Genomic DNA, 15,983 nt, shown 5'->3' on the forward strand with positions numbered 1-15,983 from the left:
ATATCGTATCAAGAATTTTTTGAATTTTATTAATTTAAATTTAAATTGGCTGCAAGAATTTTTTGAAATAATGATAATCATTTGAATTCCGAAAACTATCAATATTCATATTGGATTATAAAACTGATGATAAAACTATCTTGATTTTGAATATAAAAATCAGGTTTACTTAACCAAATCATAAAAATTCATTCATTTCACATAGGAATGAGATTAATATAAGTTTATTTTAGTCATGTGCATATAGGATACTTCAAGCATTAGTCGATTTTTCTTCAAATACTATTTTCTTATCATCTTTTACGATGCATTTATTCGCCTCCTAATATATAACATAACTTTGAATTGATTCTAAACTCATAATTATTTATTCCTTTTCATCTTAGTAGTCTATTTTTTTCTTATTAATTTCATGATTTGTTTGCTCACTTGAGCGTCATATAATTTAATGGAAAATATATACTTGTGAAAATTTTCTCAACACTTATTTAGATTTTTAACCTATATTTAAATATTTTCACCTTTTTTATTTAGAAAACAAACAATAATATTGAAATACTTCTATCATTTTAATTGTTATATTTTACTATTACGATACACTTAATATTTCTATTTTTCGTTAATGTGAATTTATACTTTCACACTATTAAAATATAATTATATATTATATCTTAAAAAAGCTTATACAATCATACATTTACTATAACATTGAACCATTTAATTTGTTTTTTTCTAATCTAAAGAAAAAATAATATTTTAAATAAATTTTTCCACTTAGTTATTAACTCTCTAAGTAATAGTCATTAACTACTACTTATTGTTCATTTTTGTTCTGGAAAATCATTAATTACTATATCTAAGTAATAATTTTAATTATAGTTTACACAAAAATAAAAATATTGGTTTATGACATGGTGATATTTTATTAGATGGTTAACGTGCTTATGTGTACACTCTAGATAGAAAAGAGAACTCTCTTCAAACAATACTATTAAGACACGATAAATCATTCCAAAAATAAAATTTGTTATTATTTATATATTAACTATAAATAAATTCATCTTATATTAAAACTCATATGAAAAATAAAATTTAAATAAGTTAATGTTTCTAGGGATATTAATATCTTTTATTATTATTTTTTTTAAAAAAAACATCTTATAGCCTTCTATTTTAATTCAATTCTTTTGTTCATCCTAAATTATATGTGAAGTATCCTTATAATTCTTAAATATGATAGTGTTTAAACGTTTTAAATTTTAAATAAGTCAATTTTGGTTTGCGATTGGATAATAAATTTCATTAAGAATCTATTTGTTCATCTTAAACAACATTGATATATCTATGAAATTATAATTATTAATTCTTAATTATATATTTAGGGATTATGTTCATTTTTAGCTATATATTAACACATATTTAATTGGAAATTTTGTTATACGTACATATATGTTATACTTGGGTTATTATTATTCAAGTAACTTTTATTTAAAGTTATGTATTAATTGAAGATTAGTGCTTAGATAATTAGATGTAATTTACCACAAAATAAATTACTTTGAAATGATTATTGGTGGGGCCCACTGTATTGTTTTGGTGATGATGTGGACACTCTAAAAGGAGAGAATACTCTCTCATTATATATATAGCCTTGTTAACAACGCCACTGCTTAAAGTTTTTTTTTTTGTTTTTATAGATTTTTATTAATTGTAATAAATAATAAAATTAATTAAAATTAAAATTAAACTAAATAAATATATATTAAACAAATATAAATTGATTGTTCCATCATCTTTTATGGTTTTGCAAACAGAAAAACTAGTTTGGAGGTTTAAAGTGTTAGTAAAATAATCTTGGTGGTTTATAGTGTTAGTAGAATTCTTTCGAGGTTTAAAGTCCTACTCAGTTACACTTTGAGGGTTAAAAATGTGATTTTCCCTTTATATATTTGGATCCTCTGTTTAAGTAAATGCATGACAGTTAAAATATGCAGTGACAAGGAATGTTGAATAGTTTGAATTGTAAGACAATGTTTTCATGATTTTTATTATTGGATAAGCCAAGCTGCACCAAGAGCAGGCCCAAAGCAAAATCAACATAAACCAATGATTAGAGCCTAACATTTTTTTGTACGCATTGAATACGAGATTTATTTTTTAATACTGAGTTTTTGGTTTCTTAACCTAAAATGTTACTAAAATGATGAGATTTAGGCCAATATCAGAATAAAGAGAGAGAAAGTTTGTTATTTTTCATTAAGTGTAAAAAATGTATTACATGTACAGTATATATAGTAAATAAGGTATAAAACTATATACATGTATGACTATACTCTAATACCCCTCCCTCAAGTCGAATTCTTCAAGAAGGAAGAAAGAGACTTGAAAAAACATATCTAGACATGAGCATCTTGAATGTCTTGGGAGGAAGTGCTTTGGTAAACAAATCGGCCAATTGATTATCTGTAGTAACATGTAGCAAATTCAGAAAACCAGCCTTGTATCTATCACGGACAATGTGGCAATCGATCTCTATGTGTTTGGTGCGTTCATGGAAGACTGAATTTGATGCGATCTGAATAGCTGCAGTACTGTCACAGTAGAGATTAGCTGGTCCAGTAACCTGAACATGCAAATCCTTCAGTAATTGACTCAACCAAAGTAATTCACAAGTTGTATCAGCCAATGCTCTATACTCAGATTCAGTACTACTGCGAGAAGTGGTCTGTTGTTTGCGTGACTTCCATGATATCAATGAAGAACCAAAGAAGACACAAAAACCTGTTGTGGAACGCCTTGAATCTTGACAGGTTCCCCAATCTGCATCAGAAAAAGCTTGTAACGTGAATTCAGACTTTGCAGCATAAAACAAGCCACGTCCAGGATTTCCTTTCAAGTGTCTGACTATACGATGAGCTGCTTGAAGATGTTGTGTTCTTGGTTGAGACAAGTATTGACTCAGCTTATGAACAGCAAAAGTAATGTCAGCCCTTGTAATAGTAAGATACAATAATTTCCCAATGAGAGCTCTGTAAACCGTTGCATCAGGTAATAAATCACCACTTTCAGCATGTAAATGTATATCAGAGTCCATTGGTGTTGCTACTGGTTTACAGCCAAGAAGACCAACACTTTCCAACAAATCCAAAGTGTACTTTTTCTGACAAACTGAGATCCCATTCTTGTTTCTGGCTATTTCAAGTCCAAGAAAATACTTCACTGGACCAAGATCTTTGAGCTTAAAAGCTGTTGCCAAAATATTTTTCAGAGTAGAAACTGCTTCATCACTGTTACTGGCTATAAGGATGTCATCAACATACACTAGTAAAGCAAGAAACTGGTGACCTTCCTGCCTAACAAAAAGTGTATGATCTGACTGAGACTGAATAAAACCATTAGCCAATAACACATCTGAAAATTTCTTGTTCCACTGTCTTGAAGCCTGTTTTAAACCATATGGAGACTTGTGAAGTTTCCAAACTGCATTAGGAGGTAAGCTTTCACCAGGAGGAGGAGTATAACCTGGTGGAAGCTCCATGTAAATCTCTTCATCAAGATCTCCATGCAAGAAGGCATTAGTGACATCCATTTGAGTTAAGGACCAGTTATGTTTAGCTGCCAAATCCAACAACAATTTGACTGTAACAAGCTTTTCTACTGGTGAAAAAGTATCAATATAGTCCACTCCTTCTTGTTGAGTGTAGCCCTTTGCAACCAGTCTTGCTCTGTATCTGTCAATGGTCCCATCAGCATGATGCTTAATTCGATATACCCAGCGACATCCAATAGGCTTCTTTCCTTCAGGTAATGTAACCACAGAGAAGGTACCAGTATTAACACAAGTTTGAAGCTCTTCATTCATAGGGCCATGCCACTTTTCAGACTTAATAGCTTCCCCAAAATTCTTCGGTTCAGACTCAGCAGAAATATTGAGGATAAACTGTTGATAATGTTCATTCAAGTGGGAATAATCAAGCACCATTTGTAATGGATGAGACGTGTGACCACTGTCATTAGGCATGTGTCTGACTAGGTTGCAGTGGTAATCAGCCAAATAAGTTGGTGTACGAATGTTTCTCTTAGGTCTATTTGCATTAACATGAATAGTAGATTCAGATTCTACTGAGACATTACTGTTATCAGATAAAACTACAGGAATAGGAAAAGGAATGGAAGGAGATGGAAGAGAAGTATCAGGAATAGGAAGAGGAAGTATAGTGGATGAAAAAAGATCAAGAGTGGATGAAGAAAGCTCAAGAGATTGAAAAGGAAAGATATCCTCATGAAAGATAACATTTCTGGATATAGAAATGGAATGAGTATCTAAATCAAGAACTTTATATCCCTTGTAGCCAGAGGGATAACCAAGAAAAACAGAGGTTGTTGCTCTAGGAGTAAATTTGTGCCTATCTTTAGGATAAGTAGATACATAACAAAGACAACCAAAATTTTTGAGATTTGAATAGTTTGGTTTCTTTTGGAGTAATAGTTCATATGGAGTCTTGTTATTAAGAAGAGTTGAGGGAGTTCTGTTTATAAGAAAAACAGAAGTGAGAATACAATCTGACCAATATTGTAATGGCACATTTGATTGAAAAAGAAGAGCCCTGGCCACATTGAGAATGTGTTGGTGTTTTCTCTCCACAACAGAATTTTGTTGTGGTGTATCAACACAAGAGAAATAATGGAAAATTCCTTTTGATTCAAGAAGAGAAGTGAAAGAAAGCTCAGGAGCATTATCTGAACGAATAGCTTTGACTTTGCTAGAAAACTGAGTTTCAACAGTTTGTAAGAAAGAGGGAAATACTTTAAGAACATCACTTTTTGATTTTAAAAGATAAACCCAAGTCACTTGAGTACAATCATCCACTATAGCGAGAGAATAACGAAAACCTTCAACTGAAACAATAGAAAAAGGACCCCAAACATCCAAATGTATAAGATCAAAAGGCTGTTTAGAAAGATTATTAAGAAAAGGAAAAGCTAAACGTTTTTGTTTTGCAAGATGACAAGTCTTACAATGTGACCAATCTTTAAGTTTTGTTTTTGAAAGAGAAAGATCTTCAGAAATAACTTGGAGCTTGGGAAAAGATGGATGACCGAGTCTTGAATGCCAAAGAGAGCTAGAATCAGAAACATTGACATTGCAAATGAAAGGTGATGGAGCTTGAGATGAAGAAGATGATGATGCATTGTCCAGAAAATAGAGTTTATTCTCAAGATGACCTTTACCAATCATCAAGCCCCGAGTAAGCTCCTGAATTGTGAAAAAGGAAGGGAAAAAATTAACAGAGTATGCACAATCATGAAGAAGAGAACTTACACTGATACGATTGAGATGAAAAGAAGGAATGAAAAGGACATTTTTAAGAATGAGTTTATCTGATAACATAACAGTGCCAGATTGATTGATGATAATCTGAGAACTGTTAGGTAATTTCACAGTAGTATCAGAAATACTATTAATATCAGCAAATAGACTTAAGTTGCAACAAACGTGAGTAGTTGCACCAGAGTCAATAATCCAGGCATTGAAATTAAGGCATGGTTCTGAGAAGGTTGTGCAAATGATGTTACCTGCAGATGTAGACGGATATATGACACCAGGGGATTCTGAGATGCTTGGCATAGAACAGTTTGATTTTGTAGTCAGTTGAGTTGCTAACTGTTCAATCTGTTCAGAAGATAGCTGAGCCAAAGCATTGGACACCTGATGAAAATGGTCTTGAACTGCAGGGGAAGTCGTGATAACATTGCCAACCATATTATCTCTCGGCCCTTTTTGACTCTGCATGCGTGCTTGTTGTGGTATAAACTGTTGACCATATTGCTGTTGCTGTTGTTGTGGAGGAATAAAAGGAGGACGAGAGTTAAACTGCTTGGGAACAAAAGCAGGAGCAACATTTTGATTAGCATAGGATGGAGAACCATAAGACTGAGCTGGAGACTTGTATCCTAGGGGATAACCATGAAGCTTGTAACATTTAGTGATAATGTGTCCCTGCAAACCACACTAAGTGCAAATGGGACGTTGTTTAGGTCTGTATCCACCAGAAACAGCTCCAACAACTTCATTAGAGCCAGAGTTATCAGTGAAAATTGGATTGTTCTGAAAACTCGGATCATAAGAGGACTGAGCCTGCTGAGAACTCATCTGAAAAACCACACCACCAGCCTGTGGTGGTTGCTTAATTTCCTGTTGATGCTCATGTTGAATCACCATATTCAAAGTTCTCTCCAAATCAGGTAGAGGATCAATCATGATAATAGATTCCCTAACATGTTCATAAGAGTCGTTAAGACCAAAGAGAAACTTAATCACAAAGTTTCTTTCAAAGAGTTCCATCCATTTGCTATTCAAATCACAATCACAACCAGCACACTAACAAACGGGAAAGTCTTGAGCACTCTTGACTTCTTCCCAAATTGTTACCAATTTTGTGTAAAAGCTATTCACATCCAACGATCCTTGACGAAGACCAGGTAGTTTCTGTTCAATACGATAAAGACGAGGAACGTTGTTTTGTTTATAGATCTTCAATAATTTCTGCCAAATACCATGTGCAGTCTTCACATATAACACGCTTTGGCCTATAGTCTTGGAAACAGAGTTCATAAGCCAAGATATAACCACATCGTTAACTCTGGACCAAGCCGCGGCATCTCTATGACCATCGTCAGGTTTAGGAAGACTACCATCAACAAAACAAAGTTTATTACGACCATTTAACGCCATGAGCATCGATTGATGCCATGATCCAAAATCGCCAGCTCCAGTAAGACGATCGGAGACTAGTATCAAGCCAGAATGATCATGTGCAGTAAGAAAATAGGGATTATCATATGAATCGCGAGTCAAGGTCGCCATTGAAACGAAACCGAGAGAACGCGAAGCTCAAAAAACAAGAAAAAGATGAAACAGAGCAATAGAAGCTCAAAAAAGATGAAACGAAGCTCGATCCGAGACAATCAATGGTCGAATCAAAGAAAAACAAACTCATATCATGAAGATCGAAGCTCAAAGATGAAGAAATGAATGAGAAATTTGGGTGCGGAAGGAGAGAGAAAGCTCTGATACCATATCAGAATAGAGAGAGAGAGAAAGTTTGTTATTTTTCATTAAGTGTAAAAAATGTATTACATGTACAGTATATATAGTAAATAAGGTATAAAACTATATACATGTATGACTATACTCTAATAGCTAAAAATTATACGTTTTTGTTTGGTTTGATGATTAATAATACTCTTTGTCGTTACGATTGAACTTCTCATCCTTTTTTTGTTTATGAGTTTATTTTTTTATTTTTTTTGTAAACCAATTTATGAGTTTATTATATTCAACAACGATAACAAAAAATTTAGTATGCCTGCAATGTTGGACCGACCATTTATTTGTGTGCCTTGATAAAGAATAACCAATATTACACTTCAACCAACGTTCTTGCGAGAAGTGATGGTATCCTAGTGGTATTTCCTTCTCACAGATGAGTGCCAGAGGTCTCGAGTTCGAGTCTCTCTGTCACGGTGGTACTGAACCTCTCCAAATAAAAACTCCTCCATACGAGTAGGGGCAAGCGGTGTATACTAACCCGTATGTCCAGGCTGGAGGTGGAGTTTTTCCTGGATATGAGGCCGCTTTGCGGTGGGGTCTGTCACTATAAAAAGTTTACTCTAACAGTTTTGAGGTTGTGCGGATCGAGCCTTGCGCGTGGGCTTCACGCGTCCCCCTTTTCTCTCCCAAATCAAGCGACAAAAACAGCGATAACCCTAATTGAAATTCGTTTGTCTCTCCGGCAACGGTGCTCGTTGCTGGTTGTCAGAGAGGACCTCTCTCTTCCCCCTCTCTCTGTCTATTTGTCTCTTCCTCCGTCTTGCCTTTGAAGCTCTTGCGGTGGCCAATCCGAGGTTTGTTCTTCGTCTCTTGTTGGTGGTGAAGCGGCGAGTGTCCACGCACGAATTAGGACAGATTGCCTTGCTCTCCTGGTGTGTTCTGGAATTCGACGCTCAAGGACGGCGCCGGTTCTGGGATTCTCCTCCGGCGAGAATGGCTTCAGATCTGTCCTCGTGCAGCTTCGGATCTCCGTTTCTGGTTGTGGCTTTGATGTGGCGATTGTAGCATGAGTGCGGCTCCTAACGGCGGGATTATCCTCCATAACTGAGAAACCGGTGGTGCATCGCCGAGCTTCTTCAGTAGTCGTCGTTCCTCTTGTGGTATTGGCTATTCAGCGAGCTTCGGTGAGGCGGACCTTCTCTTCTCGGTCTCTCTGACCTTAGTGGATCCGGCGGGTATCTCTATTGGAGGCAAGCCTCGGAGTCATTCTTGGCTTTTTGGTTTGTTCGTTGCGGTTAGATGCGTTGTGGGTTTTGTTGTTGGTTGTCAGCGTGTCTCCTCCATTGGTGGGCTGTAGAAGGTGGCAGGTTCTTCAGCCATGGTTATGGCTTCTCCATCTCCATTTGTCTTTGTCCCTGACGTAAGTCTCCGGTTGCTTTAAGGTGGAGTTTTGTTGTTAAAGGTGTTGTCGGTATTGGTTCTTGTGTAAGTGAGCTTCTAGGTGCATTGGCAAGGTTAGTCGAGTGTTGAATAGAGGCGGCGAATAGGTCTAAGTGGTGTCACTAATTCGATGAGCTAGTGTACAAGTCCACGGTTGCCTATGCGTTTTTGCGTTAGTTCTCGGAGAAGCTGTAGGCTTCTATCTCGAGGTTTTGAGGACGGATCTCGGATAGTTTAGCTCGTGGCAACTAAGATGAGGATTCCAGTACTTCGGTCCTGTGGCAACCACGCAAATGTCTGAGCCTCGCGAGCTCGGAATCGGTGTTTCTCCTCGCAACTTGGCCTTGAACGCTCTGAAGTGATCTGAAACAATTTGAGTAGTAATGTTGTATTTATTTTCTGTAGATTGCTTAAATCTAATTCTTGTAATCCCTGTAATTCTGTCAAAAATCTAAAATGGTATAAAATTTAACTTTTTACCAAAAAAAAAAAAAAAAAAAAAAAAAAAAAAAAAAAAAAAAAAAAACCAACGTTCTTGCGGGGAAGTGGTCACTAGTGGGGCATTTGTTTTTTCTTCTTCGATCACCAAAAAAAAAAGTGTTTTTTCTTCTTCTATAGAGTTAATTGGGCTGATGGATCGGCCCATGAAGGCCCTAAACTGAAAGGAAAAAATGGGCATGAATATGATCAGGGTAAAAGCCAGCTTAAAGGACACTGAGCCTCTAGAGTCAAAACGGAGCCAAGTTTCATCTAAAGATGGGAAAAACGAAGCAATACTGGTTACTCAAAACAGAGCCAAGTGAGTGGTCATGGTCAGACCAAGAAGCAAACGGCGGGATCAGCAAATGGGACGGCGTCAAGAACAAACAAGCCCAGAAGAATCTAAAGTCCATGACTTTAGGAGATCTCTGTTTCTTCTACCATTCAGGAACCAAAGCTAGATGCGTCGTTGGCGTAGTTGAAGTATCACGTGAATGGTACACTGATGATGATGAAGGAGAAGGAGCGGTCGATGTTAAAGCGATTGGAGAGATGAGGAAATGTGTGGATTTGAAGGAAATGAAAGGAGACAAAGGGATTATTAAGAGTTTTGTTTTGTTTAGACAGCCGAGGTTGTCTGTTGTTCCTGTTGAGGAAGATGTTTGGAAAAAGATTTGTGAATTGGGAAATGGGTTTTGTGGAGATGGTAAGGAAGATTGTGAAAGTAGTGATGATGAATCTTGAATTTGATCTGTTATTGTATTATGTGAATTGTAAGTTTTTAACTTGGTTAGGGTTTTTGCTTAATGAGTGATTCATAGTGGTGATGCTATTGATGTGTTCATTTCGTTAATTTGACTGGTGCATTTTGTCGAACATGTGGTGTGCAAGCAAGTATGTTAAATTTTGTGAGATTTTTAATTTAAGAAAAACATAAAATTGTTTTTACATTTAGATAACTCGTAATATTTTGTGAGATTTTTAATTTAGAAACAAACACAAAATTTGTGATGTTACAAGAATATTTTATACCTTGTCAATTATTCTAAAATTATTTTTTTGGTTAGTAGATTTTTGGAAAGTTTACTCTAAATAACCCAAAATTTTTGGTTTATTACTAATTAGGTGGGTAAATTTAGCGGGGTTTTAATACCAAAAGACCCTTAAAAGCTAGTGTTAGAAAACAAAAAAAAAGTATTTACTAAAGGTGCCACTAAACGTCATGGTCGGGTTCTAAAATCGAATTTTAGAATCCGACCATGACGTTTTTTGACCGGAGATTCTAGTTTCGGTTGTTTCTTGAGTTGAAGTGGAGCTTCAGTGTGTGGATCTATGGGTATCGAGGGGTTTTCAAGGTTACGGCGTGGCTCTCGATGAGGGTTGATGACCGGAATCTGTTGTTTCTCGGGTCGGATGGGAATCACAGAGGGTGGATTCATGGGTATCGATGGACTCCAAAGGCTACGGAGTCGCTTTCAATGAGATTCGGGGACCTTTTTTTTGGATCGATGGTTGTTCTCCGGTCTATGAGGCTCTGGAGTCATGAAGAATCAGAAGGTTGTTGTGGTTTCCGATTTGGTTTCAAGGCAAAGCAGTGGGGTCTGGTCCCGGGGAGAGATTGGAAGGAATACATGCCTATTTGGGGGTTTTCGATTGATGTATTGTTGGTCTTGGGTCTGTTTGCAATGGTTGATACGGTTATTTCGATGTCGGAGGTAGGGAAGGAAGCCTCAAGGAATTCTCGGTCGAGTGTTTTGAGAATCTCAGGGAAGTTTCGGTTGAGTGTTTTGAGAATTTCAGGGAAGGTCCACTCAAGGTTTTTTAGAATTTCAGGTTTTAAGTTGGCTTCTGCTTTCAAAATTCTGCAAGTTCCCTCTTCCAGGAGTGGAAAGGAATTCGCAGGTGAGGTGATAATGAAGAATTCATCCTGTTTTCATGTCTTTGATGGGAGTTAGAATCTTAGTCTCGACCCAACCATGCTTGGGTTTGTTTCGGTTGAGGTAGGGATCTGGTTGGGATTATCACGGTTGACTCAAGGCTCGGAGAGAGAAATGAAATGTCAATTAAAAGTGGTTTTGAGTAGATCCCGATCTAATTTAGGTGTTTCATGCGAAGGTTCGAAATGGTTTTGGTTAAGAAGGTTTGGATCTGAGATGTCTCTTTGTAAAGGTTCCTTCTTGGTTTTTACGGTGGTTATAATTCAAACTTGGTTGAATTGGTGGTCTTGTCTGGTAAGTCCAGCGGCTTTGTGCTCGATCTGGTGGTGGAGTGTGGTCAATCGGATCTATTTCTAATGGTGGGATATCAGTCATGGATCCGTGGATTCTATTCGATCTTTTTTCCTCGATTGGAATTTTGAGTGTTTGACTAATGGGTTTATCTTAGCTTCTGGGTATTTAGAAGTTGAGGATTTGATTTTGGTAAAGGAAGAGACCGCGATAGAGAGTTCAGACTTGATGGTTCCCGGTGGTGGTCGCTATTTGCTTCGGTTGCCTTTAGTGTTCCGATTGTATTGGGAGTTTGAGTTCTTGGAATTGAGTTTCAATGGGATACAATTCTTAGATTACGATGTTTTGTTGTCGAAATTTGAGTTTGTTTTAGTTGCAGTTTGGATTTGGGCTGCGGATCAAAGATACTTTCGGTTGAAAACGTTTGAAAAGAGCAGTCAAATCTAGGAGTTTTTAAACAGATGGTTGTCCAATGATAGGAGTGGGAGGGCTTGGTTTTCTCTTACAAGGGCTAATGTGGGTGGTCAGAATTTCCCTAAAGGGTATGATGTTGGTCGATTGTGTTTGGATTTTGAGTGTATGTGTGGATGTCGGATTCACACACTCAAGTATTTTTATTAAGCGGGAAAGATTACTCTCGAGGGACAAAAAATGAATATGTAAAAAGCTATGAATTAATACAAAAATTGCTACAGTATTTCTTGCTCCAGAAAAAAGATCCCCTTCCATGGCCATTGGCCCTTATATTTATACATAGAAAAACGACATTTAAGTGGCTAATTAAGTACGATTATTCTCTCTTAAATGTGTCCGTTTCGGTCTCCGAATTTAATGCTCAACGTTCGAATTTGAATTGATTCCGACCTTCATGGGCCTCGCCTCTCAGCCCAAATAACCTTGAACCGACTTAGCTGTGACTTCGACTCCGGACTCGTATCGAGGTGCAATCACTTCGAACTCTCTTTGTGGTGTCACCACCTCGACCGCACCCTTAACTTACGGACCTAATGGGCCTTATCCCTTGTGGGCCTTCATCTTGACTACGTGGCAATCTTTGGTTGGTCCCAGACTACTGGTGCAGGATCCGACACCAACAGTATGGAGTTGAGTTTTAGTGGTTGTAATAAACGGTTTTACTACGGTTTGATTTCCGGTCTTTTATGGTTGGTTGTGCATACTATAAGGATTAAAATATCTAGATTCAATTGTGATGGGTTTTTTTAAAAAAAGAATCAAAGGAACGAAGGACATAACTCGCCGCACTATGGTACGGTTAAGGACTTTACAGGTGGACGCAACCCACGAAAACACAAGATTGATAAATGAAGGTTTTGAGTTAGAATTGTCAAGGAATTGGGAAGAAGGCAACTATCGATTATCTTAGGGATATATGGAAACAACACCGGCCAGATTTTTTATTTCTTTCGGAAACAAAACAACCTTCGTGGTTTATGGAAAAATTTATCGGTCATTTTGGTTATAAAAATTTAAATACGGTTGATCCTATCGGTTGTAGTGGTGGCTTAGCGCTATATTATAATAATGATTTTAATGTTTCAATTCTTTATGAAAGTAATCGTTTAATTGATGTTGAGGCGGTGATAAAAGAAAAAACATTACATCTTACTTTCGTTTATGGTGATCCAGTCCCGAAAAATAGAGATCAAGTTTGGGAACGGTTAACACGGATCGGTTTGAATAGAGACACACCTTGGTTCTTAATAGGAGATTTTAATGAGTTAACCAGAAATCACGAGAAAAGAGGTGGTAATTTAAGACATGCATCTTCTTTTATCCCTTCTAATTTAATGATTCAAAATTGTGGACTTTTGGAGTTCCCATATATCGGGGATTGGTTATCATGGCGGGGTTGGCGCGATAAGAAACCAATACGGTGTCGTTTGGATAGAGCTTTAGCAAACGAAGATTGGCATGAATTATTCTATAATTCTTTCGTTGAATATTTACCAATGGTAGCTTCCGACCATTCACCGGTGGTAGCTACGCTCATGGATAAGAAGATCCCACGTGAGAAAAGAAATTTTTGGTTTGATAAAAGATGGATTGGGAAGGAAGGATTACTCGAGGCAATTTCAAATGGCTGGAATTCTGACTCTGAGTTAGGAGAAGGAAAATTTGTGGAAAAATTGACTAATTGTAGACGGGCTATTTCGCAGTGGAGGAAAAATTTAATTCTCTATGGGCGGCAAACTATTGAGGAACTAAAATCGGAATTACTTCTGGCACAGAGAGATGATAGGAGACCACGGGAGGAGATTACAGAATTAACATTGCGGTTGAAAGAGGGTTATAGAGATGAGGAATTGTATTGGCATCAGAAAAGTAGGAGCTTTTGGATGAAACTAGGGGATAATAATTCAAAGTATTTTCATGCACTAACAAAACAAAGACGGGCAAGGAATCGAATAACGGGGTTACATGATAAACACGGGATTTGGTCTGCAGAGGATAAAGATATTCAAAATATAGCGGTATCTTATTTTGAGGAACTGTTTACTACAACTAAGCCTGAGGCTTTTGAGGAATCCTTGGCAGAAGTTCAAACTCTGATTACGGATAAGATTAATAATTTTCTAACGGCACCCGCAACGGAATGTGAGGTGAGAACGGCTCTGTTATGATGCATCCGGAAAAAGCGCCAGGACCAGATGGAATGACAGCCTTATTTTTCCAAAAGGCTTGGGTTACTATTAAAACATATCTTCTTTTTCTGGTTAACTCTTTTTTAGAGGATAAAAATTTTGATAAACGGTTAAATACGACTAATATTTGCCTGATTCCAATAACGGAAAGACCGACATGGATGACGGAATTACGGCCTATCAGTCTTTGCAATGTTGGATATAAAATTATATCGAAGATTCTTTGCCAAAGACTTAAGACGGTGCTACCAAAACTGATTTCGAAAACACAATCGGCTTTTGTAGAAGGACGGTTGATTTCAGATAATATTCTTATTGCACAAGAGATGTTCCATGGGTTGAGAACTAACCCATTGTGTAAAGGAAAATTCATGGCCATTAAAACGGATATGAGTAAAGCTTATGATAGGGTGGAATGGATTTTCATAGAGAATGTTTTAAGAAAATTGGGTTTTTGTGAAAAATAGATTAAATGGATAATGTGGTGTATTACAACGGTCCAATATAGAGTTCTCCTTAATGGACAACCTAGAGGACTAATAGTACCAGAGAGGGGTTTACGACAAGGAGATCCGCTCTCACCTTATTTATTCATCCTGTGCACAGAAGTGCTAATTGCGAATATTCGGAAAGCTGAACGGGAAAAATTAATTACGGGTATCAAAGTAGCAAATACGAGCCCTTCGGTTTCACATCTGTTATTTGCGGATGATAACCTGTTTTTTTGCAAGGCTAACAAGGACCAGTGTGGGGTAATTATGGGGATTTTAAAGACGTATGAAGCGGTCTCGGGACAGCAGATTAACTTTTTAAAATCTTCGATTCAGTTTGGACATAAGGTATAGGATGATATCAAGGAAGAAATCAAATCTACCTTAGGTATCACTAATATTGGTGGAATGGGTTCTTATCTTGGATTGCCGGAGAGTTTAGGGGGATCCAAGACAAAAATCTTCTCTTTTGTCAGAGATAGACTACAAACAAGGATTAACGGATGGTCGGCCAAATTTTTATCAAAAGGGGGAAAAGAAGTGATGATTAAATCGGTAGCTGCAGCATTACCAACTTATGTTATGTCATGCTTCAGACTACCGAAAACAATCACTTCTAAACTTACTAGTGCAGTTGCTAATTTTTGGTGGAGCTCAAATGGTGATTCCAGAGGTATGCACTGGATGGCTTGGAATAAATTGTGCAATAGCAAATCGGAAGGGGGATTAGGATTTCGGAACGTTGACGATTTTAATTCAGCTTTACTAGCAAAACAATTATGGCGGTTGATCACGGTTCCAGATTCTCTTTTTGCAAAGGTGTTTAAAGGACGGTATTTTAGGAAATCCAATCCTTTGGAAAATATAAAATCATATTCTCCATCCTATGGATGGCGGAGTATATGTTCAGCTAGATCTTTGGTTAATAAAGGACTTATTAAAAGAGTCGGATCTGGGACATCCATCTCGGTTTGGGAGGATCCCTGGATTCCAGCTCAATTCCCGGGACCAGCAAAAAGTAATGGTTCAGTTGCTAACCCATCTTTAAAAGTTAACGATCTTATAGATAGTCGGTCAAATTTTTGGAATATTGATCTCTTAAAAGCGATCTTTGATCCAGAAGATGTCGCGATAATAAGCGCCATACGTGTGGGTGCGCCAACAAAGGAAGATTCTTTAGGTTGGCATTTTACAAAATCCGGAAAATATACAGTCAAATCGGGATATCATTCCACACGGATAGAAAAGTCGGAAACCAATTTACCTTTTTTTTGGCCCTGACATCAACCTGCTAAAAGCACACACTTGGAAAGTGCAGTGTCCACCGAAGATACGCCATTTCTTGTGGCAAATCTTAATGGGTTGTGTACCGGTTACGGAAAATTTGCGGAAAAGAGGAATTGATTGTGACACGGGATGTGCCAGATGTGGCGCATCAGAGGAAACGAACAATCATACACTCTTTCAGTGCCACCCGGCACGACAGGTTTGGGCGCTCTCACAGATTCCTACGGCTATGGATCATGGAAAGAAAGTGATAAGTTCTCCGGTACAGGGTGGTTCTGTATATCGTCAAATGGAGAGCCGCCAACCATGGGAGCTGCGAACCTCCGTAGAAGTCTATCTC

The 15,983-nt window shown here is 37.3% G+C and overlaps 1 protein-coding gene across 1 annotated transcript; it reads left to right on the plus strand.

Moving 5' to 3' along the window:
• Positions 1–9,065: 9,065 nt before the first annotated feature.
• On the plus strand, positions 9,066–9,853 carry LOC9321997 (thymocyte nuclear protein 1). The gene has a single exon (XM_002883798.2). It carries the CDS (start codon positions 9,251–9,253, stop codon positions 9,716–9,718), a length of 468 nt encoding a protein of 155 aa, XP_002883844.1. The 5' UTR covers positions 9,066–9,250; the 3' UTR covers positions 9,719–9,853.
• Positions 9,854–15,983: the final 6,130 nt, after the last annotated feature.

Source organism: Arabidopsis lyrata (genome assembly GCF_000004255.2).
Source record: "Arabidopsis lyrata subsp. lyrata unplaced genomic scaffold ARALYscaffold_3, whole genome shotgun sequence".
Classification (NCBI taxonomy): Eukaryota; Viridiplantae; Streptophyta; class Magnoliopsida; order Brassicales; family Brassicaceae; genus Arabidopsis; species Arabidopsis lyrata.